This window comes from Microcebus murinus, chromosome 6 (assembly GCF_040939455.1).
Source record: "Microcebus murinus isolate Inina chromosome 6, M.murinus_Inina_mat1.0, whole genome shotgun sequence".
Lineage (NCBI taxonomy): Eukaryota > Metazoa > Chordata > Mammalia > Primates > Cheirogaleidae > Microcebus > Microcebus murinus.
This window is the reverse complement of record NC_134109.1, coordinates 24,539,648-24,561,760: the sequence shown is the minus strand read 5'-3', so window position 1 is coordinate 24,561,760 and position 22,113 is coordinate 24,539,648. Positions and strand designations below refer to the sequence as shown.

At 46.0% G+C, this 22,113-nt stretch overlaps 1 protein-coding gene across 4 annotated transcripts in view; it reads left to right on the top strand.

Moving 5' to 3' along the window:
- Positions 1 to 22,113, top strand: part of ADCK1 (aarF domain containing kinase 1) — a 105,496-nt gene that overhangs the window by 23,294 nt on the left and 60,089 nt on the right. For all 4 annotated transcript variants that reach the window (XM_012743128.2, XM_076003832.1, XM_076003833.1 and 1 more), the window contains exon 4: positions 18,389 to 18,592. In XM_012743128.2, the coding sequence (XP_012598582.2) occupies positions 18,389 to 18,592 (204 nt within the window). The remainder of the gene's footprint in view (positions 1 to 18,388; positions 18,593 to 22,113) is intronic.

Sequence of the window (22,113 nt, the reverse complement as noted above, 5' to 3'; positions counted from 1 at the left end):
AGGGAGTAGGATGTGGACATCTTGGGGGCCAGCGGCATTATCTGACTTCCACAGCGACTGTAAGCAGGGGTCCTCAAACTTTTTAAATGGGGCCAGTTCACTGTCCCTCAGACTTTTGGAGGGCCATTGGAGAGTGCAGCGCACATCCCACACATGCGCAGTGTGGGCCTGGGATTAGTTGGCTGCTAAGCAGGACAGCCGCAGCAAAAACACCTGTTGGGCCTGATAAATGTCCTCAGCGGGCCGCAGTTTGAGGACCCCTGCTAGAGTATTAAACCACAAGTGCGGGCCCTTTCAAGTGCAGGGGCAGGCTGTCCACCCACGAAGCCAGCCCTGGGAAGAGGGACTAGCAGGCCTACATACTCTGAGGTGGCAATGAGCTTGGCTTGTTCAAGGACCTGAAAGGAGCCTGTGTGACAGTAGTGTGAACGATGGGGTATGTGGTGTAAAATGATATGAGAGAGGCTGGCGCAGGTTGAGGATAGGGCCTCTCCAAGGCCCTGGTGAAGAGTTAGGAACAGCAGGCTGGGGTCTGCTGTTGGATCTTTAAGAAGAATAAAAAACTATATGAAAAAATTTTTAATGTCATTAAAAAACTGCAGAGAATAATATGATAAACCTCTGTACCTGGCACCTAGATCTAAAATAGGTTGTCGTAATTCTTTCATTTATTTATTTTTGCTAAAGAATTTTAAAGTAAATTCTAGAAATCATGACATTTCACCTGTAATCTCAGTGTTCATCTCTAAAAGCTAACTTTTTTCTAAGTCATTGCAATGTGGTTGTCATAACTAATGAAATTAACAAGAGTTCTTTAATTTCATCTGGTTTCTACGTGTGTTCAGTTGTTCACTGTTCAGTGTTCAGTTCAAATGCCCTGCCTGTTGGTCTTCACATTGCAACTGAGCTTTGTGCCTGTCCTACCCTTCTCTCTGAGGTTAGAATGTGGCCTATTTCCCTGTGTCTTTCAGGGGTTTGTTTTCTGTTCCTTCCTACCAGCTCCCAGGAGCTCAAGTCTGTGAAGAAATGAAAAAGACTCCTGTTCCTCATACAGGCCCGAAGCCTGAGCAGGCATGATGGGGAAGGGAAGGGAGGGGCTGGCTGGGTGCATTGTTCTGCTTGTGGCCTAACACTTGTTTTTCTTGCCTGTAATTGCCATTCCAGAGATGCCCCCACTCTTCGAGCCACAGAACAACTGTTGAGAACAAATTAATTATGCATCTTCTCAGTGTGTGTGATTAAGGGGCAGATGGAGGGAAGGGTTCTCTTCAGCTTTTCTGGCAACCCAGTTCCCAAATGGATGCTTTCCAGACCAAAGAGTGCGTGTCCCGGGCTCCTGTGGGCATCTGGGTCTGTCTGCGTGGTGGCAGCCTCGCTCGCTGGCAGGCGGAGCCACACGTTGCCAGTAATAATATGGTTAATCTCTTAAATTCGCAGCTCGTTTGCTGTTTGCTGAGGACTTGCGCAGTCACATCAGCTCACTTGTTGGGATTTCAGGGATGCTGGAACAACTTTCTTTGCTTAATACCTCCCTAAATCATTGTTGATGCTTGTAATTCCACCATTAGAGAGTAATTCTTTTGGCCCAAAACTCTGTTCCTTATTAAAATGCAAGTATCCTTGGCAGCTATGTGGCATGTTTTATTCATTCTGCTTTCTCAGCCACTAGCAATTGCCCTCTCCAAACACCCCCATCCCACCACCTTCCTTTTAGGATGGCCTCTGAAACTGAACCTGTGTTTGGAACCTCTCCCATTCCACTGACCTCTGCTCTAGGGTAGTTGCCATGACTGTAAAAAGAAGCAGGTAAAGAAACTTCTGCCGCAATGTCAATGACCGATCATAATTTCCTGTCTTACCACCTGTAGGGAATATTTTTATTTTGACTGGAACCTTTGGGAAACAGAATGCTTAATTCAGAGGAACGTGTGCCCCTTCATCCTGTCATGTCAGTGGCTTTGGCCTTAGTTCTCCCCTCCGTTGGGCTTCCTTAGAGAGGCCGTGGGAAGAGAAGACCTTGGCAGGACCCCCTTGAGAGCTAATCCAGTCTGTATAACTCACTGGCCATTGGCCTGGAGTGTGGTTCTTTGGGGAGGGGTAGGGGAGAACGTGGAGCTGACCCCATAATAACATAATGTGACAAAATGCCATGTCACAGAAGGCAGACTGAGGCACAGTGACAATAATCTACTTGGAGTTGGGGCTAGAATTAAAATTTTACCTTTAGAACCCCAGTGACAGAGTTGTAGGTTTTTAGAGTCAGAAGACACCTTACAAATCTAGCTCTTGGAGAGCAAAGACATTTCATTTGCCAACTCCAGTTGGGAAATAGTGGTTGTTTGAGTGCAGGGTGGAGAGTTAGTGAGTCTTCATCTAGGCTGAGATGCGTGCTGTGGTTGATTAGTGATGTCTGGCGTGTGCCATGGGTGCAGTAATGGGCGGACACATATGCACATGCTTGCTATTCCTGATTCTGCTCAACCTCTTAATTTACAGATAAGCCAGCTGAGGTCCAGAAAGCTGAGATGATTTGTTTAGGATTATATAAATAGGGGCAGTAATGGGCAGAATTGGCCCAGAATCCAGGTCCCTTGAGTCCTGGTTCAAAGTCTTTTTTTCTGAAGCACATAGGTTTTCTAAGAGGCATTTCTTTGTGGTCTTGGAGTCAGACTGCCTGAGTTCAGATCCCAGCTCTGCCACTAATTAGTTGTAGACCCTTGGCCAAGTGGGCTTAGAAAGCAGGGCCCAATCAGAGCCTGGACCTAAAAGCTATGCCCCTCTCCCTGTCTTAGTCCAGCCATGCAGGGCCCTTGGGAATAGTGCCATTTGGGTGACCCTGAGGGGACCCAGGCAGGCCTTAAGAATCGGGAGGAATCCATGAGAGTCCTGAAAGCCTGGCCTGGAGGGATGGGGCTCTGAGCTTACTCCTGTAGGATGAGCCACCTGTCCCCTGTGCAATTCAAGGCAGTAGCAGGGAGGGCTCTCTGCTGTCTTGTGACAGGCAGGTGGCTCTTGTTGAGTGAATCATCCATGAGTCCATGTCCTGATTGGTGGTGGGGAAAAAGCCCCTGCTCTGGATCCTCAAATTGAGGGGTCTGTCCACCTGTTCCCTGCTGAGAAAGGGAGGAGTAGGGACTTTGGGAAGGATGCCTTTCCTACTGGGGGATGGTCACATCACTGTCCCTAACATTTGGAAGTTCTGTTTCTCTGGGCCTCTCACCTTGGGTCACAGTCTAGTTTGGTTGCAGTGTGGTCATGCCTGGGGTTGCTTCCCTGCTTTTCCTTCTCTGGACCCAGAGCAGAGCAGCTGGTCACGACCACAGACCTCCAGCATGGGCTGAAGCCCAGTTTTCTCCAAGGGAGCCTCAGATAAAAGGAGGATTTTGAGCTATGCTGAGGAAGGAACTCCTGGCTCTGCTGTTAGTCTTAGTATCAGCGGAGGTGATATTATCATTTGTAAAAGGGGATGGATGAGGAGTGGAGAATGGGCCAGGTCAGGAGTAGGAAGAGGTGAGGGGAGGCAGGCCTGGGTCCAGGCTGAGAGGATTTTGACAGATGAGAAGGAGAAAGGAGTGGTGAGGTTAGGGAGATGTGTGCAAAGGCCTGTGATGGGTGCAGGAAGGGGCTGATCACTGTGGTTGAAGGGTAGACAGTGAGGCTACAGGACAGCTGGGCTGTATTGTCATGGGCCTGTAGGATCTGGTAGGAGTTTGAACTTCATACCAAAGACCTTTGCAGGGTTATCACTGAAGATTGTTTGCCTTTTCCCAGTGTGGCCAGTGTCCTGCCTTTCCTGGACCTGCCTCCTTGGCCTGCACAGTCCTCTGGCCTTGTCCAGTTGCTGTATCCAGAGACCTCATGCCTCCTGGGCCTCCCTCTCTTACTTCTCCTAGTGGTTCCTGATCTCAGTTTGTTGTGCAAGGAGTGCTTTCCAGACCCCCATGTGTTCAAGAATTTGTTCCTAAACTCAGTGTTGTTTGCTAGATTACTGGAGCAGCTCCCGGGAGCCCAGACGTGACCTGGGCCATGTGGCCCAGCCCTGGGAAATAGCTGAGGCTCAGTCAGGGGCTGGGCTGGGCTGGATGATGTGAGCAAGTAGGGAAGGCAACTGAGTGCCATAGCATGCACTGGGCACCTGATGTTTTTCTTCTAATTTACAAACAGTCTTTAACAGCGTGGAAGAGCAGCAGAATTGGGTAGAGAGATAGGGTTTGGGGAATTAGAAGACAATGACTCAAACCCTTGATTTATTGTTTATTGGCCAAGTAACCCTTGGCAAAGCCCCTAACTGTTTTGAGCCTCAGTTCTTGTATCTGCAGTGGGGAGAAAGATAGTACCTACCTCGGGGGCTCTTACCTGGATCAGGTGAGATAATGTGCGTGAAAGGTTTAATGCATTGCAGAGGACTGTGCATTTACTACTGAGGACCACTATTACGCAGCTTGTGATGAGTTTTCGTTTCCCAGTAGCTTATATCCTATGCTGGTATAGTGAATGAACAATTCAAATGGGAACAGATGATTATAGAGAAGAGTACATGAAAATTACAAATTAGAGATCTATTTGTACTTGCATTGTGCTGACACGGCATTTGGTAGCTTAAGTTTGATCCTCATTTTAGTATGAAATTATTAACTGAGTTAACTGTTAGTAAAACCTCAGATGATATTAAAGTCACACATACTTGGGTGTTCACAGCCCTTATAATCTATTAATGAGTACTGATCAGTTTGAAATGAAGACAGGGAAGTTTTGTTTCAAAGACTCAAGGTGAAGATGCATAAAGTGTGACTAAAGTAATACGATTCATTAAGAAAACATAATTTATATATTCTGGAATTAGTAGTGATAGTTGCACAACTTAGTGACTATCCTAAAAACTATTGAACTGTACACTCTAAAATGGGGAATTTGGCTGGGCATGGTCGCTCACATCTGTAATGTAGCACTCTAGGAAGCCCAGGTGGGAGGATCACTGGAGCCCAAGAGTTTGAGGCTGCAGTGAGCTCTGATTGCACCACTGCACTCCAGTATGGGTGACTGAGTAACATCTCATCTTCAAAAATAAAACGGGGAATTTTATGGTATAGGAATTATATCTCAACTTAAAAATGAAAAAAATTCATTAAAGCAATAACTATATCATTAAAAATTTAGGGATTCAAGAACAACTTTATAATTTCACCAGATTGAACTCATTATAATTTTAGTATACTCTCTTCTAACCCTTTCCCATTATATCTATAGTATTCTATCAATAAAATGAACAGTTTTTCTCATTTAACATGTTATCCTTAGCATTTTTCCATGTTACATGGTCTTTATGGTTTTCACTTAAATTGAGTACTTGTACTCCATGTGTGATTGTTTTGTAATTTACTTAACTAATCCCTTTCCCATGTTTAGGTTGCATCTACATATATGTTTTTCTATTACAGCTGACACTGTGATGGACATCTTTGTGCACAGGTTTTTTTTTACATATCAATTTTATTGCTCTTCTCATAGAAGAGAGTTCTACAAAATTCTCATAGAAGAGAGTTCAGTTTTTGGTTTCATGGATTTCTCTTTCTTTTTTTCTACTCCATTAATCTATGTTTTTTATGATTTTCTTTTTTTTTCCTGCTGGCTTTGGGTTTAATTTGCTCTCTTTTTCTAGATTTTTAAGGCAGAAGGTGAGGTTGTTGATATGAGTCCTTTCTTCTTTTTCTAACACAGGTGTGTAGTGCTATATGTTTTCCCGTAAGTACTGCTTTATGGCATCTCACAATTTTTGATATATTGTATTTTCATTTTAACTCAGTTGCAAATATAGTTGAACCTGGAATGAGGCAGGGATTTGGATACTGACTTCATGTGCAGTTGAAAATCCATGTATAAAGTTTTGGTTTCCCCCAAACTTCTAAGAGCCTACTGTTGATTGGAAGCCTTACCAGTAACAAACAGTTGGTTAACACATATTTCATATGTTATATGTATTATATTCATACAATCTATATTCTTACAATAAAGTAAGCTGGAGAAAAGAAAATGTTATAAGAAAATCATAAATGAGAGAAATGTATTCATTAAATGGAAGTGGATCATCATAAAGGTTTTCATCTTCATGTTGAGTAGGCTGAGGAGGAGGAGGAAGAGGAGAGGTTGGTCTGGCTGTCTTGGGTGGTGGTGGCGGAAGAAAATCCACATATAAGGGGAACCTCACGGTGTTTCGGCAAGTGTACAGCTAGTGTTACAGCTCTTGACTGGGGAAAGAACTGAGTGGCACACAAAGAGTCGGAGAACAGTCTTTATTCCACAGCAGGCTCAACCCTACAAGTGTTACAGCTCTCTTCTGATTTTCTGCCCCCCCTTTCTTGTTCTCCTCCTGCTTTTATACCCTTGGTAGGGCTCAAAAAGTGTAGAATCAACTACAAGCTTTAACATCCAATCAACATCAAGCTTTAACATCCAATCAAAAATAGTGGGATTCAAAAATTACCCAATCAGGATCACACAAGCAGCGTGGCCAGAAATAGGTGGCAGCATGTGGGCCGGGTACATTCCAGCACGAGGGGCCCCAGGCGGCTCTCAGCCATGGGGCCCGGCCCCCAGCGTGCCCTCCAACTGGCCACGCGCAGCGCTGGCCCACTGAGATGCAGAGCCACAGGGAGGCAGCAAGCGGCCGGGTCCCAGCGCCCGACATTTTCCGTGTCAATGGTTTAAACCTGTGTTCTTCACAGATCAACTGTTCTTTTTAATTTACCTTTTGATTCTTCTTTGCCCCATAAATTACTTAGAATTGTGTTAGTTTTCAAATATTTGGGGATTTTTTTCAGAGATTTTGTTGTTATTAATTTAAAATTTGATTCATTGTGGTCAGAGAATATATTTTATATGTCTTGATCCTTTTAAATTTGTTGAGACTTGCTTTATGGCCCAGAATACTATCTGTCTTGGTAAATGTTCCTTTTATCCTTGAAAAGTATATATATTCTGCTGGGGGAAAGAGGGACACAGTGTTCTATAAATGCTAGTTAGTTCACATTGGTTGATAGTATTGTTCAAGTCTTTTGTCTCCTTACCCATTTTCTATCTATTTGTTCTATCATTTATTGAGAAGCAGGTGTTGAAATCTCTGTTTATAATTGTGGATTACTTCTCCTTGTAGTTTTATTTTTGCTTCATGTATTTTGAAGTTCTGTTATTTAGATGCATGAATGATTAGGATTGTATGCCCTCTTAATGGACTGACCCTCTTATCATTATGAAATGACCCAATTCTTTACCCTGGAATGTTCTTTTCTCTGGGTTTTTTTTTTTTTTTTTGAGACAGGGTCTCACTTTCTTGCCCAGGCTAGAGTGAGTGCCGTGGCATCAGCCTAGCTCACAGCAACCTCAAACTCCTGGGCTCAAGCAATCCTGCTGCCTCAGCCTCCTGAGTAGCTGGGACTATAGGCATGTGCCACCATGCCCGGCTAATGTTTTTTCTATATATATTAGTTGGCCAATTAATTTCTTTCTATTTTATAGTAGAGATGGGGTCTTGCTCTTGCTCAGGCTGGTTTTGAACTCCTGACCTCGAGCAATCCGTCCACCTCGGCCTCCCAGAGTGCTAGGATTACAGGCGTGAGCCACCACGCCCGGCCTGTTATTTTCTCTGAAATCAATTTTGTCTGATATATAAATATAGATGTTCCAGCTTTCTTTTGATTTTATTGGTGTGGTATATCTTTTTCCATCCTTTTACATCTATTTGTGGTTTTTTTATATTTAAAGAGCATTTCTTGTAGGCAGCGTATAGTTCGGTTTTTTCTTTTTTATCTAGTTTGACAGCCTCTAACGTTAAATTGGGGTGTTTAGGCCTTTTACATTTAATGGGATTATTAATATGGTTAGATTTATATCATTTATCTAGCTATTTTTCTATTTGTCCTTTTTGCTAGTTATTACTTGTTTTCTCCCTCATGCCTTCTTTTGGACTGAATATTTTTCATGATTCCATTATATCTCCTTTGTTGGCTTATGAGTTATAATTCTTTTTGTCATTTTATTTTATTTTATTGAGATGGATTCTCACTCTGTTGCCCAGGCTGGAGTGCAGTGATGTAATCACGGCTGGCTCGTTGCAACCTAGGCTCAAGTGATCCTCCCACCTCAGTCTCCCGAGGAGCTGGGATTATAGGGTGCTAGCCACCACACCCAGCTCTTTTTGTTATTTTAATGATTCTTTCATTTATAGTTTACATCTTTAACTTGTCATACTCTATATTGAAGTGATATTATAGCCCACTTTACAGAGTATACAAATCATAAAATAATACACTTTCATTTTATTCTTTTCAGCTTTTATGCTATTGATGTAATACATTTTGCTTTTATATGTTATAAACTCCATATTACATTGTTATTATTTTTGTTTAAGCAGTCACTTATCTTTTTTTTGAGACAGGGTCTCATTATATTGCCCAGGCTGGTGTTGAACTCCTGGGCTCCAGCGGTCCTTCTGCCTACTCTCCCTAGTAACTGGGATTATAGGCACACACTGCCATGCTTGACTCCACTTATCTTTTAAAGAGATACAAGATATAAGACAAAAATTCTTGTGTATTTACTCATGAAGTTACTATTTTTGGTCTCGTTGTTCCTTTGTGTAGATCCATATTTTTATATGGTTTCATTTTTCTTCTGCCTGATGGAGGTCCTTTAACCTTTCTTGTAGTGTAGGAAGATAGATTATATTAGCTTTTATATGTCTGAAAGAGCTATTGTACCTTTCTTTTAGAAAGATGTTTTTGCTGGGTATAGAATTCTGGGTTTTCTTTCAGTGCTTTCAGAGGTATTGCTTCACTAATTTCTGCTTATATTGTTTCCAGTGAAACATCTGTCATTCTTATTTTTGTTCCTCTGCCCATAATGTCTTTTTTCTCTGGATGCTTTTAAGAGTTTCTCTTTATCACTAGTTTTCGCAATTTCTACGTGTAGGTTTCCTCATGTTTCTTGTAGTTGGGTTTGAGATTCTTGAATCTGTTTATAGATTTTTAAATATCAAATATGAAAAATTTTCAGGCAATATTTCTTCAGATATTTTTTTCACCTCTCTCTTTTCTTTTGGGAACTCCAACTACATGTTTACTAGGCTACTTGAATTTGCCCCACAGCTCACTGATGTTCTTTTCATTTTAAAAACTTATTTTTTAAAACTAAAAAAATTTTTTTTGAGACAGAGTCTCACTCTGTCACCCCAGGTAGAGTGCAGTGACTTTATCATAGCTTCCTGCCACCTCACATTCCTGGGCTCAAGCATCCTCCTGCCTGAGCCTGCCAAGTAGCTGGGACTACAGGTACATTCCAAGATATCCAGCTAATTTTTCTATTTTTTTTTTTTTTTTTTGAGACAGAGTCTCGCTTGTTGCCCAGGCTAGAGTGAGTGCCGTGGTGTCAGCCTAGCTCACAGCAAGCTCAAACTCCTGGGCTCAAGCAATCCCTCTGCCTCAGCCTCCCAAGTAGCTGGGACTACAGGCATGCACCACCATGCCCGGCTAATTTTTATTTATATATATATATATATATATATATATATATATATATATATATATATATAATTAGTTGGCCAATTAATTTCTTTCTATTTATAGTAGAGACGGGGTCTTGCTCTTGCTCAGGCTGGTTTTGAACTCCTGACCTCGAGCAATCCGCCCGCCTCGGCCTCCCAGAGTGCTAGGATTACAGGCTTGAGGCACCGCGCCCGGCCTAATTTTTCTATTTTTAGTAGAAACGGGATCTTGCTCTTGCTCCAACGGGTCTCAAACTCCTGACCTCAAGCAGTCCTCCTGCCTCAGACTCCCAGAGTACTAGGATTACAGGCATGAGCCACCATGCCCGGCCAAAAAATTATTTTTTCTCTGTGTGTTTCATTTCGAATAGTTTCTATTGCTAGAAATTATTCTTTAAGTTCACTAATCTTTTTTTTTTTTTCTGCAGTGTCTAATCTACCATTAATCTCGTTGGGTGTATTTTTCATTTCACACATTACACTTTTCATCTCTAGAAGTTTGTGATTTGTGATTGTAATTTGTGCATTCTTGTTCTCTCTCTTTTATCCATGTCTCTGGTTAGCTTTTTAAACATACGAAGTGCAGTTACAATACTTGTTTTAATGTCTTTCTCTACTAATTCTAACATCAGTTTCAGTTCTGGGGTGGTTTTAATGGATTGATTTTGTTTTCATTATATATCATGTTTCTGCTTCTTTGCACACCTGGTAATTTTTTAGTAGATGTCAGATATTGTGCTTCAATTTTTTAGGTGTTAGATATTTGTGTATTCTTCCACATATTCTTGAGCTTTGTTCTGGGACAAAGTTAAGTTGCTTGGAAATAGTTTGTTTTATTCAGGTCTTGCTTTTAGTATTTGTTAGAGGGGAATGGAATGGTGTTTTGTTTGGGATTTTCCCTTTTACTTACGCAAGACCTTTCTGGATAATATAACAAATGTCCTATGAATTATGAGTTTTTTCTAGTCTGGCTGGAGGAAATAGGTCTTGTATGTGTGCTGGGTACTGTTAACCCTAATTCTTTTTGGGTTGTTCTTTCCCTTCACTCAGGTAGTTTTTACATAGACATGTGCTGATCTGTATTCAGCAGAATACACGCAGTGGGCCGTCTGCACATCTTTAGTGTTTTTTCTTCGTGCAGCTCTCTCCTCTTCAGTACTCTGTCCTTTGAACTCTTCCTGGACTCTCAGTTCTGTCTCCTCATCTCAGGGAGTCCTCTGGTCCCTGCCTGGGTCCCCTTCTTGGTGCTGTGACCCGGAAACACCAGGTACAATAAACTGGGGCAATTGTAGGGCTCCCCTTGTCTCTTCCCCATCTCTTAGGAGTCACATCCTTTATTGCTGAATGTACTGTTCCTTGAAAACCTGTTGTTTTATGGATCTTATCCAGTTTTTTGTTGTTTCACATGGGAAAGCAATTTTAGTTCCTGTTTTGGGAGAGATGTCAAGGATGACATCAAGATTTATGGCCTGAAAAACTCTTAAGTTTAGAGTTGCCGTTTTTTAAGATGGAGAAGACTGTAGGAGGAGCAGATTTGGTGGGGGTGGGAGTGGAGGGAAAGTCAGGCTAAGTTTGGGGGGCCCTTTGGACGTTGGAGTGATGTCAAAGAGGCAGGTGAATGTGTCAAGCTTGAGTCGGGAGAAGTCTAAGCAAGGGATATACATTTCTTTGTCGTCAGTGTATAGATGATGTTTACAACCATGATGCTTGCTGAGATCCCCAAAGGGAGTATAGCTAGAGTATTGTATTAATCATGTTCTTTATTTTTCTATAGGTTTTCTGATACTTTGATATCTTGGGGCCTTGCTGGTATTGGAAGGACTTCTCCTTCTAAGGCTAATTGCTAGAGGTATTGAACAACTCTTCTGGGGTGTGCCTTTCCTATGCAAACCAACCAATCAGGAGCTCAAGCTCCCACCCCTTTTATCAGGATCTTATACTTTCGGCCACTGTCCCCTTTCCCTAACGGCCCCAGGGCCAGGTACCAAAGAACTGGGGATGGAATTATTCAAACTAGCCAGGCCTGAGCCTGTGTACCCTGCCTCATCCCTTCTTTCCCCTGTACCCACAGGGAAGGTTCTCATCCACACTTCCCCTCCGTCTGCCTTTGACACCCCCCCCCCAAGCCAGTGTTTCCCTAAGTCACCCTGCAGGGCATGCCACACCCTCATCCCCAGGGATTTGTGGGTAAGGATGTCTTCCTTCATGATAATTATTTCTGTCGGTGTTTGTGTGTTTGTGTATCTCACCAACCTGCCTAAAACAAATCCCAGATACCCTTACAATAGGTATAGAAACGCCAGCGCTGGCTACTTGGATACATGTACCACCTCACCTCATTTAATCTTCACAGCAGCCCTGTGAGGTGTAGATACTATTATTATCTTCCTTTTATAGATGAGAAGACTGAAGTAGAGAGAGCTTACATAACCCGTCCAAGGTCACCAGCTTCAAAGTAGCAAAGTTGGGTTATAGCCCAAGGCTCTCTGATGTCCTGTGCTCTTAACCACAGAACTGTCCCCTATGTGGTCAGAGTGGGATTCAGTCTGGGGCCAGCCTCCTGCAAAACGTTTATAAACTGCAACTTGTTTTTTTCCCCATGACATGATGAGTTTTGCTTTGTTGCCTAAAAGACAAAGCAAAGGGTAACATCCAGAAAGGGACCTTGGAGGTAGCCCTGGCCTGATTTCTTGGGGATGAGGAGTTACTATTCTGTTTTCATGAGGGAAAACACACGGGGACCACGGCACCCTGTCATGCAGGGAAGAGGTGCTGGATTCCTCTCTCTGACCAGTCTGCATGGCAGAGTCCTGTCCATTTAAAGCTAAAAAAAAAAAATCAGCTGCACTTTTCCATTCCCAGAATATGATAAAGAAGAGATAATTAAAAAAAAATTCTCCCCCATCATTGATGTAATATATTTTAGTCATGAGAATTTGGGAAATACAGAAAAATCTATAAAGAAGAAAAAAATACTCCCATAATTTCATAGCCCAGCGATACCACTGTTAACATTTCAGTCCTTCGAGGCTTGATTTTCTGACTAGATGAATTAACCAAAGGTCTGTTTTGGAAATCTGTCTGTTGTCTCCTCTTTCAGTGCCCACCTCTTTCTCTGGCGTTGTGGTGTGTCTGTCTGTCTCCTCCCTCTCAGTGTCACACGCCCCATCGGAGACATTCCCGTTGCCGATGGGAGCCCCGTGGATTCAGTGTGATGGTGGTTGGGGGGCCCTGCTCTTGGGATTTCAGATATGAGTAGAGAGTTGCCCTCCGTGGGCCTTGGCTCCGTCCGGCCTAATCAATAACTCTGCAACACAGAGTTGATCTTATTAGCTGTTCAGTGCCCCCCTCCTAAACCCCAAGCCAAGCTGGCTAATGACAATGCTTTTAATTAATATGAGGCAGATTAAAACTCATTACAGCAAGGTTATTGGTAATGAGATAATCATAAGGCAAGTTACTGGGCTGGAGTGAACAGGAAGCCGGAGCTGGGCTAGGGAGGCTTTGCAGCTGTTCTGTGATATCGTGACAGGGTGAGGGGGAAGTGTGGGGGCCCTGTCGTGAGGAGGCTGCTGCAGGGACACACCCAGACAGCCAGGCAAGCCAGGTGCTGGCTGGAGGCCAGGCTTGGGTCCAGCGAGCAAATGGGTGCTTGTCAGAATAGTCGGAGAAGTAGGGAGATCTTTGGGGAAGAAAACCTGAAGTCTGTGTGTTTAGAAGAACGCTCTGCAGCAATTTCATTTCTTATGCACTGGTGCTTTGCAATTTAGATGATGGAGCATGAAATTAGCTATTGTTTCTGTCTATTAGACTGTGGTCCAGACTTGTTGGACTGAACCAAGTACTCTGTAGGGAATGGATGGGCCTGAAGTGTTTATTTATTTTTTTTGATATTTCTTTTTTCCAGGAAGATTAATTTTTTGCCTTCTCTGTCTCTTTCCGTTTATTTACTGATCACTGACTATGCTGGACCCTGTGCTAAGCGCTTTTTTATGCATACCTTCATTTAATCATCACAGTGACAAGTATAGTTATTATCCCTCTTTCACTGATGAGGAAACTGAGGCTCCAAAGTTAATTAGCTGGTCCAAGTTTATATGGCAATTAAGTAGTGAGACAGGATTTAAACTCAGGTCTTTCTGATTCCAAAGCCAATGCTATTAACCATTATTATATTATATTATATGGTTCCTCCTTGTTTTGTTGAAGACCAACTAAAGCTTGCACTGTCCTTTTAAACTATATACACTCGACCCAACTTCCAAGGCCACCATCAAGTGCCCAGCCTGGCTTCTGCTCCTGCATATGTCACACGCTGGAGTGATTGGGCTGCTATTGTAGCTTTATTGGCAAATTTGGTCTTGTGGGTGTATGTCTACTTCTAAGTGTATACCGTAAACTCTCTACCCATGATGACCATGTCTGTACCTCTTTGCAGCCCTCTATAAGGCCTTGTACCCAGAAAAATTCAATTCTTGTTCCCCAGCTCATGGTGCATAGTATACTGGGCTGGTATCTGACAGATCAGGGTTTGAACACACCATGGTTTCACCATTTACTGGCCGTGGAACTTTGGGAATGTCATTGAACCTCTCTGAGATTATTTCTTCCTCTGTAAAGACATATACTGAGATCTATTTTACAGAGATATTGGGAAAATTTAAAAACAACCAGCATTGATATTTGTGTTTACTGTAGGCCAGGAGTAGTACTTTGAACAGGGAACTAAATAAATTATTATATGTTTATTGTAGTTGTTGCTAATTTATGAACCAGAGTTGTCCGACATGGTAGGTAGCCTCTGGCAACATGTGGTGACTTAAGTTTAAGTTACTTGAAATTTAACTATTTAATTAAAAATTCGGTTTCTTCCCCATCACTGACTGCTTGAAACAAAACAAAACAAAACAATTCAGTTGCTTAGTCTCAGTAGCCAAATGTCTAGTGCTCAGTAGCCATGTGTAGCCATGTAGCTAGTGGCCACTGTATTGGACAGAGCAGATGCGGAACATTTCCATCATTGCAGAAAATTCCACTGGACAGCGCTGTTCTAAACTAACTCTTGGCTGGGCGCAGTGGCTCACGCCTGTAATCCTAGCAATCTGGGAGGAAGAAGTGAGAGGCTTGCTTGAGATCAGGAGTTCGAGATCAGCTTGAGCAAGAGCGACACCTCATCTCTGCTTGAAAAACAAACAAACAAACAAACAAACAAACAAACAAACAAAACCCCAAAACTCATTTACCTGCATGTTCCTCCTGGTGCTCAAAGATATGTGTGGTACGAAGGACTAGATTTGAGGGGATGCAGAGGTCGGGAGATTCTGAAAGCTTTGCTTTTTCCACTGCACACACTCACATGGCTGGGGGAAGGATTGCAGGAGGAGAGAACTCTGCAATCCCTGTGTACAATCCTTGCTGCCAGGAGGCTGTCTCTGTGTGTGTTGCTCTGTGTGTGTGGGTTGCTGTGTGTGTGCCTGTGTTGCTCTGTGTGGGCATGTGTACATGTTGCTTGTGTGCATGTTGCCCCATGTTAACTATGGTGTCAGATGAAGCGAGTGAGTGCTGAGAGTGGGAGTGTGCCCTAAGCCAGTCGTTCCCTGGAGGTCTGAATGGCACCTGGCTTCTGATCCTAAGGGACAGTGAACCTATAGAAGCTGGAGCTGAAAAGGGACCCCACAGAGAGTGCCTGCTCTGTTCTTTAGCATTTGTGTCGTTTGGCCTTAAAAGAACATTTTAATTTTTTGGTGAGTGGTATTGTCCATCACCTCTGTGTGTGTGAGAAAGAGTGAATATGTGTGTGAGTTGAGTTAGAATCTGGTTGAAGGTGACTTTGGGGCTTTTTCAGCGGAGATGTAGGTGCCATTTGCAGTGGGTGCTGACTCAGCTTCATGGGTGATGTTTTGTGAGCATATGGCCCATAGTCGTCATTTATGGCATGCACATGACTTGCTCCAAGATACAGAGTGTAAAGGGGATGCACACGACTTCTGTCCCCAAGAGCTGATGTGCCAGATAACTGGTGAGTCGGGGTGGACTGGCTTTCCTGGGCTTGTGTGACTAGAGAAGGCTGCATTGTCCTGAAAGTCACTGTCACTTTGTGCCAATAGACACCCTACCTGGGACTGGTTCAAGCCACACTACAGGTGAGGGGCACTAGAGCCCTGGCTCTGTTCCTGGTGGGAGGGCTTAGCTGGGTGAGGCTGATGCTTTCTGAGGGCTGCCAGCAGCAGAGACAAATGCAGATGTCAGCCCAGTCTAAACAAAGTGATGGAGCAGGTATGTCCGCGTGCACACTCACACAGCAACACACACACGCCCACACACAGCGACACACAGCAGCACATGCAGAGCAACACCCACACACAGTGACACACACAGCAACACTCACACACACCCCCACGCACAGCAACACGTGCACACAAAGCAACACACATACGACAACACACCCACAGAGAAACACATAGAGCAACACAGTCACAGAGCAACCTACTCATAGCGACACACACAACCCCCCCCCACATACATACAGCAACACGCACAGCACACATGCACATGTGCTTTTGCTTACATTGTACTCTTGATCTGAGATGCCTTCCTTTTCCATCTTAATCTATTCAGATTTAATTCCAAGGGCTTAACCCTGTGTGTCAGCCAGGGTCCAGCTACACCAGTAATTTGAACAGGGAAAATTTAGTATAAAGTATTAGTAATTAGTAAAAGGTTGTTAACTCCTGAAAGGAGTAGAAGAAGGTTCCAAGAGTACAGTGGTAGCAAACATATAAATCAGCTACCCCTTCTGGTGCCGAGGGATAGTGAACAGGACAGAAGTAAGGACTTGGCAGAGATCCTCCTGCCCATGAGGCTGAGGGTCAGGCCTCGATGGGGCAGGCAGGGCTGCTCCAGAACAGGCTGGTGGCAAGGGGACACGGTGGAGGCCTGAGCCAGAGCTGGCCCATGGGAGCAGCCTGCCAGGAGGGAGGAGGCCAGAGCTGATCTATAGGAGCGGCCTGCTGGGTGGTCAGGACACTCGCTGGAGGGGTGGGCCTGAGTTGGTCCATGGGGAGGGCACCACAGGTAGACCAGAAACTTACTGGAGGGTATGGGCACAGCTGGCCTACGAGGCCACTGCAGTAGGCACTGCCAGCCGCTGACCTCCTGGCTGTGTGCTGCTGACAGCAGTGCCCTGGGACCAGCAGGGGAGACCCCTTGCTCCTGCTGTGGCCTCACAGTGTCCCTCAGAGCCACCACTGACAAAGCCTGCTGTCAAGTCATCTGACAGAGGAGCGGGAACACAGGACCACAAAGCAGGCAAAGAAGAGTGGATTGGGAGCTGAGAGGCTGTGTGCTCATGTCCAACACACACCCCGGTTCCTGCTCCCTGTGAGCCAAACCTCTCCAGTGCCAGCCCTCTTGTTCTTTCATCTGTGAGTTGCCACGGTACCCAGCCAGGGGCCCTTTCCTCTACTTGTGGCCATGTGTCATTCTCTGTTGTGCGAGCAGCTCTGTCGCCCTCCCCGATAGTAGAGGGCACGTGGCTGGGCCCACAGTAGGTCCCCAGGGACTATGTGGTGGCTGATGTCTCTCTTGGGAGAGCCCTTCCAGAGCGGGGAGGTGGCCCTGTCTGCCCCTGGGCTGTGCAGCCCCAGTCATCACCCCAGCCCAGAGCCCAAATGGGGGGCTTGGTCCTCTGAGGGTCCTGCTTTCCAGAGCTGCAGCCGCTAAAGAAGATGGGGCCACCAACACACACACAAAATGGGCTCGCAGCACCCTGGGGATTTGCTACTGCCTCCCACCAACCAAGTCAGCAAAGAGAGAGTGAATAACTATGGATTTGCACTCTCTTAGATGCCATGAAGAATGCTGACATAATTAGCACATATCAGGGGCAATAAAACCATGCGAGCAGTTAAATAACAGTTGACAACAAAGATGGAAGAAGCATTCAAAGATCCTATATAATTAGTTGCCAAGTGAAGCACACAGGAAGCCTTTACTTTAGATATTCAGAAGAGAGTGCTGCATGCCTAAGCACCCTCATCCCAGAGCCCCGGGCTCGTTGGCCCCCCTCCCACCAGAGCAGAGCAATGGCCCAGACCCCAGGCTCTATCTAGCAGGCTGCCCAGGTGGGCATCCTGGTGGGCAGTAGGAGGTCAGTTAAGGCTACTCTTTCCTAGACGACCTGCCCAGCTGCCAACTCCCTGCGCCTGATGCCCCCAGCACAATTATTCCTCCAGTTAATGAGGAAAGCCTGCCAAAGTTTACTGTGTTAAAAGAGCCTTAGATTTGGAGTGTCTTCTAGACTTTCTTTTGACGTTTATTAGCTATTGCTTTATAAACACAACAACTGAGTTTCTCATCTTTAAAGCTACTAACACCTGCCTCCCTGAGCTGCTGTGAAGATTAAAAGATGTAATGCATATGCCCATGTTTTATAAATTGTAGAGATCTCAACAAACAAAGTATTATTAGTATGTCTGAAGGGTGAGTGGCAAGTACATTAACTCAAAGTACCATTGAGTGAATCATTAGTAGATAAGGCTTGGTTAAATGCCTTGAATGCTCACTTCTAGGGAGGGGGACCTAGACCAGGTAAGTTTGGATGGAGAGGAGCAGATCGGAAGCACTGGGCCATGTATGAAGGCCCGCTCGGCATGCAGTTGGGCTTGACTGCTGTGTGTACCAGGAGACTGAAGGAGGATGGTGAGGGAGGCGAAGGGAGGGATGTAGGTGTATGTGCGCGCACACGCACCTGCTCTGGACGCTAGAGGTGGGGCTAGGGATTGGTGTTTTCAGGCAGGAGAAGGGAACAGTCTGTACTCACACCTCTCTGGGCTCCGGCCTGTCTCCCTACAGGTGCACCTCCGATCTGCCAGGCGTCTCTGTGAGCTCTGCTGTGCCAACCGGGGCACCTTCATCAAAGTGGGCCAGCACCTGGGGTCTCTGGACTATCTTCTGCCGGAGGAGTACACCAGCACACTGAAGGTGCTACACAGCCAGGCCCCGCAGAGCAGCATGCAGGAGGTCCGCCAGGTCATCCGCGAGGACCTGGGCAAGGAGGTACCTGCCTTTGCTGGGGGGTGGGCCCAGGGTGGCATGTTCAGAAAAGGCAGAGTTCTTGTTGCCTGGGCCCAGGGTACTGGGTATTCACCAGTGACACAGAACCAAATGTCATAGCAACTCTTGGTGCTGAAGTCAAAGTGCTAGAAGGAACCTCAGTGGCCCTCAGTAAAAAATACTAGTTGAATCATATGGAATTGTTTGTGTTTGACTGTTTTTGACCTACAACCTAATATGATTCATATATTTCAATCTAATAATATCTATCAGGTATTGAGGGCTTAATGCCTTATTAAAGTTTTAAATCCTTAGCAGGGCTTTCGAGATCCATTCTGTTTGGTTTCAACTTGCCTATATGTTTTGTGGCTATACCTTGGGGTAGAGTCTGGGCTCAGGAGCCAGGAGCTTGGGCCTTGGACCTTGCACAAATGATTGATTCTATTGATATCTCACTTCCTTATCCATAAAATGGGGGTAGCCATGGCGCCCGTCTCATAGGGTTGCTGTGAGGATTAGAAGTGATAATGAATGTAAAGTGCTTAGTATAGTACCTGATGTGCAGAGCAAATGTTCAACAAATATTAGTTACTGCTAGTATTTTTGTTATTTCCCTATGCTTTGGTCACATTCTGCTACTTGTCTCAAACTCACTGTGTACCCTTAGTCCTTGGGGCCTACTCCCATGGCCTGCCATCTGCCTGGAATATCTTCACTCTGTTCTCTGTCAAGTAATTCTAGGCCATGTGTCCATCTGTCCATCCGTCTAACAAATGCCAGGCCGGGTTGCTTGGTGCTGGCATTCCCATCCAGCCCCCAGCTCTTCTATGAAGTCTTCTGTGACTCTCCCTGGACTAATCTTATCCTTCCTTGGGGCTCTACAGAACTGAGATCCCTGCACTTGGGTAACTTGTGGCTTGGTTAGTTGTGTCTAGGGTTTCCTCTGCAAGTCATAGAGTCTTTGAGGATGAAGATCATGATGGTCCTTTTACTCTGTGTCTATAGTGGCAGGACAGTATCTAGTACATGGTAGGTGTCAGGGTTTGTTTAATGAGCCAATGGGTGAACTTGTGACAGCTTCCTTAGGCTCTTTGGCACAGGGCTGAGAGTAGGGGCTGAGAGAGGGTTGGTAAAGACCACTTGGTTCCATTTTTATTGATCTATATGAAGCTGGCCCTAACTGTTGGTACCTTAATGTGGAGCTGGTCCCCCCAGGTACCTCTCATGCAGCCATAGTTGTCCCACTCCTCAGTGACTGGCTGGCCTGGATGGGGGCTCAGACCGCGAAGGAGGTGAGCATAGAAGTGTCTGTGACTCCTTTGCCCCTTAGGAACATTTCCCCCAAAGGGAGAGACATTGAGTGAAAGGTAAACTCGATTTGGGGCTGGAGTCAGGGAGCAGGCCTCATGCTAGGAGGGTCAGGGTGAGGATGCAGGGACCCCAGGCAGAGCAGACAGGATTGGCATGGTGCCAGCCCACACACAGCTTTGTCTCTTGCCAAGACTGTGGGCCTCTGGCTTCCAACAGCAAGAGATTCACCCTCAAATTAAAACTAAATAAATCACTATAATAACAGTGTGAAGTGCATCGTGGCTGGCATGTGGCAGCTCACTGGGGGTGGATGCGCAGGAGGGGAAGGCAGCAGGAGATTAACCCCTGGAGGGTTAAATGCCTTGTCTGGAGAGCTGGGGAGGGGGACAGGGCAAGAGCAGGTCAGTGGCTGCCTCGAAGCCAGGATGAACGAGATGGGAAGTTTGGGGTGTCAGCAGTCATGGTGGGTCCACTCAGCTGGCTGAAGGATGTTTGGGGTTGGAAGATGTTGCCTGCGTCTTTAGGGGCTCTCTTCCAGCCTCCTGTCCCCGACCCCCTGCCAGGTAGTCCTGAGCATGGTGGCCATGTGGCTCCTGTCCTGCAGTGCCTCTCAAGCCCCCGAGACAAAGGCTGACGTCAAGGTCACGGTTCTGAGGGGGCGTCCCTCACAGCTGGGAAGCTTCTTACCATGGCCCCACAGGCACACGAAGCCTTCTCTTTCCTCCTCCTCCTCCCCCTCCCTCGTGGGAAGATGGCATTTGTTCCCCGGTGACACACTTTTTTGGTCTGTGGGTGGAGGGAGGGGAAAGGGGCTGTGTGGGAGTGAGGGCGGAGGCAAGTCACTCACTGGCGCTTCCCTCCTCCTCCCGCCCCTCCGGTGACACTTCTTGGGGAGCAGTCTCGCCCCCAGGATGATGTCTGAGTGGGCCCCCTCACCCTGGGCTCTATGCCAGCCCTGGAACCTTCTGTTGAAAGCTTGATTCCATCCCTGGCTTCAGGAGTGTGCTCAGAAGGAGCTGGGTCTGGCCCGAGTGGCCATCTTCCAACATGCCGGTCCTTGGAGAGCATTGAGCTTACCCTGAGCTCAGAGACCCCTCTGTGGAGAGGGGCTCAGGGATGGTGTGCTCCAGCCTGTGCTGCTCGGTTCCCGTCAGCAGCAGCCTTAGAGGGTCCCCAGTGTCCTCAGACCTGTCCCTGCCCCAGGTATGTGGGGGTGTCCCTGAGGGGTGTCCCCAGCTTGAGAGTGGGAGGTAAGGTTGAGAGATAAGGTTGAGGTTGCAGCACTTTGGGACCCATGATTCGGTTCTGGATTAAGGTCCCTGGACATCAGCTGGCACTGTTGGTGTACCGTTGAGGGCGAGTGAAGGGGGATCATCCTTGTATAGGATTGGGTTAGGCAGGAGAGTGCTGGGGGCCACACAGCTGGGGCCGGGACAGTGACAAGCAGCAGGATTCGACCTCAGGTCTTCTGACCCCCAAGACAGTGATTTGTCCCCTACATAAGAGAGCTTTTGTTTGGCAGAAAAAACCAAAACAAAACAGGTATGTGTGTGTTTCTTGGAATACTCAACTAATAATACCAGAAAGAAACTTGCTTTATTCCTTTTATTTTGATTATTAGGCTTATGTCCTGAAAGACAGGTTCCAGGAAGCAATCAGGAGCCCAGCCTCCAGGAGGTGGGATTACTTATGCTTTCCCAGGAGTGAGCTGGGTCTGGACTGGGGTGGGGATGGTTTGACTGCCCTTGGGGCTGTGGGTCCAGATGCAGTGCTGGCCTTGGCCAGCAGATGGCGCCTGAGCCTGCGAGTCAGGGAGGGGTGTTGATGACCGGCCCTTCCCTGCAGGGGGAGCCTCGAGCAGGTGGATGAGACTCAGGTTCTCTACCTGTGGAAGGAGGCTAAATGGGGTGGGCACAGACCTGTGCCATGAGGCTGTTGACCACCCTGGCCCCCATGAGCCCTTGGCTCCGTGTTGGAGGACCTGGCATGGTTCTTCACAACAACCACAAACCCTTATGGATCCTCATCTGGGTTAGTAGTTGTCTGAGGCCCCTGCAGGCTCTGACAGCCTGTGATTCTGTGGTTCAGCACCTTTTCCTTCATTCTTTCATTCCTTCCCTTTTTTGCTCATGCACACAGCTGGTACTTAGTGCAACAAGCACAGTGCTGGATGCTGGGTGTAGCCGGGGACAGGTATGACCTCATCCTGCCAC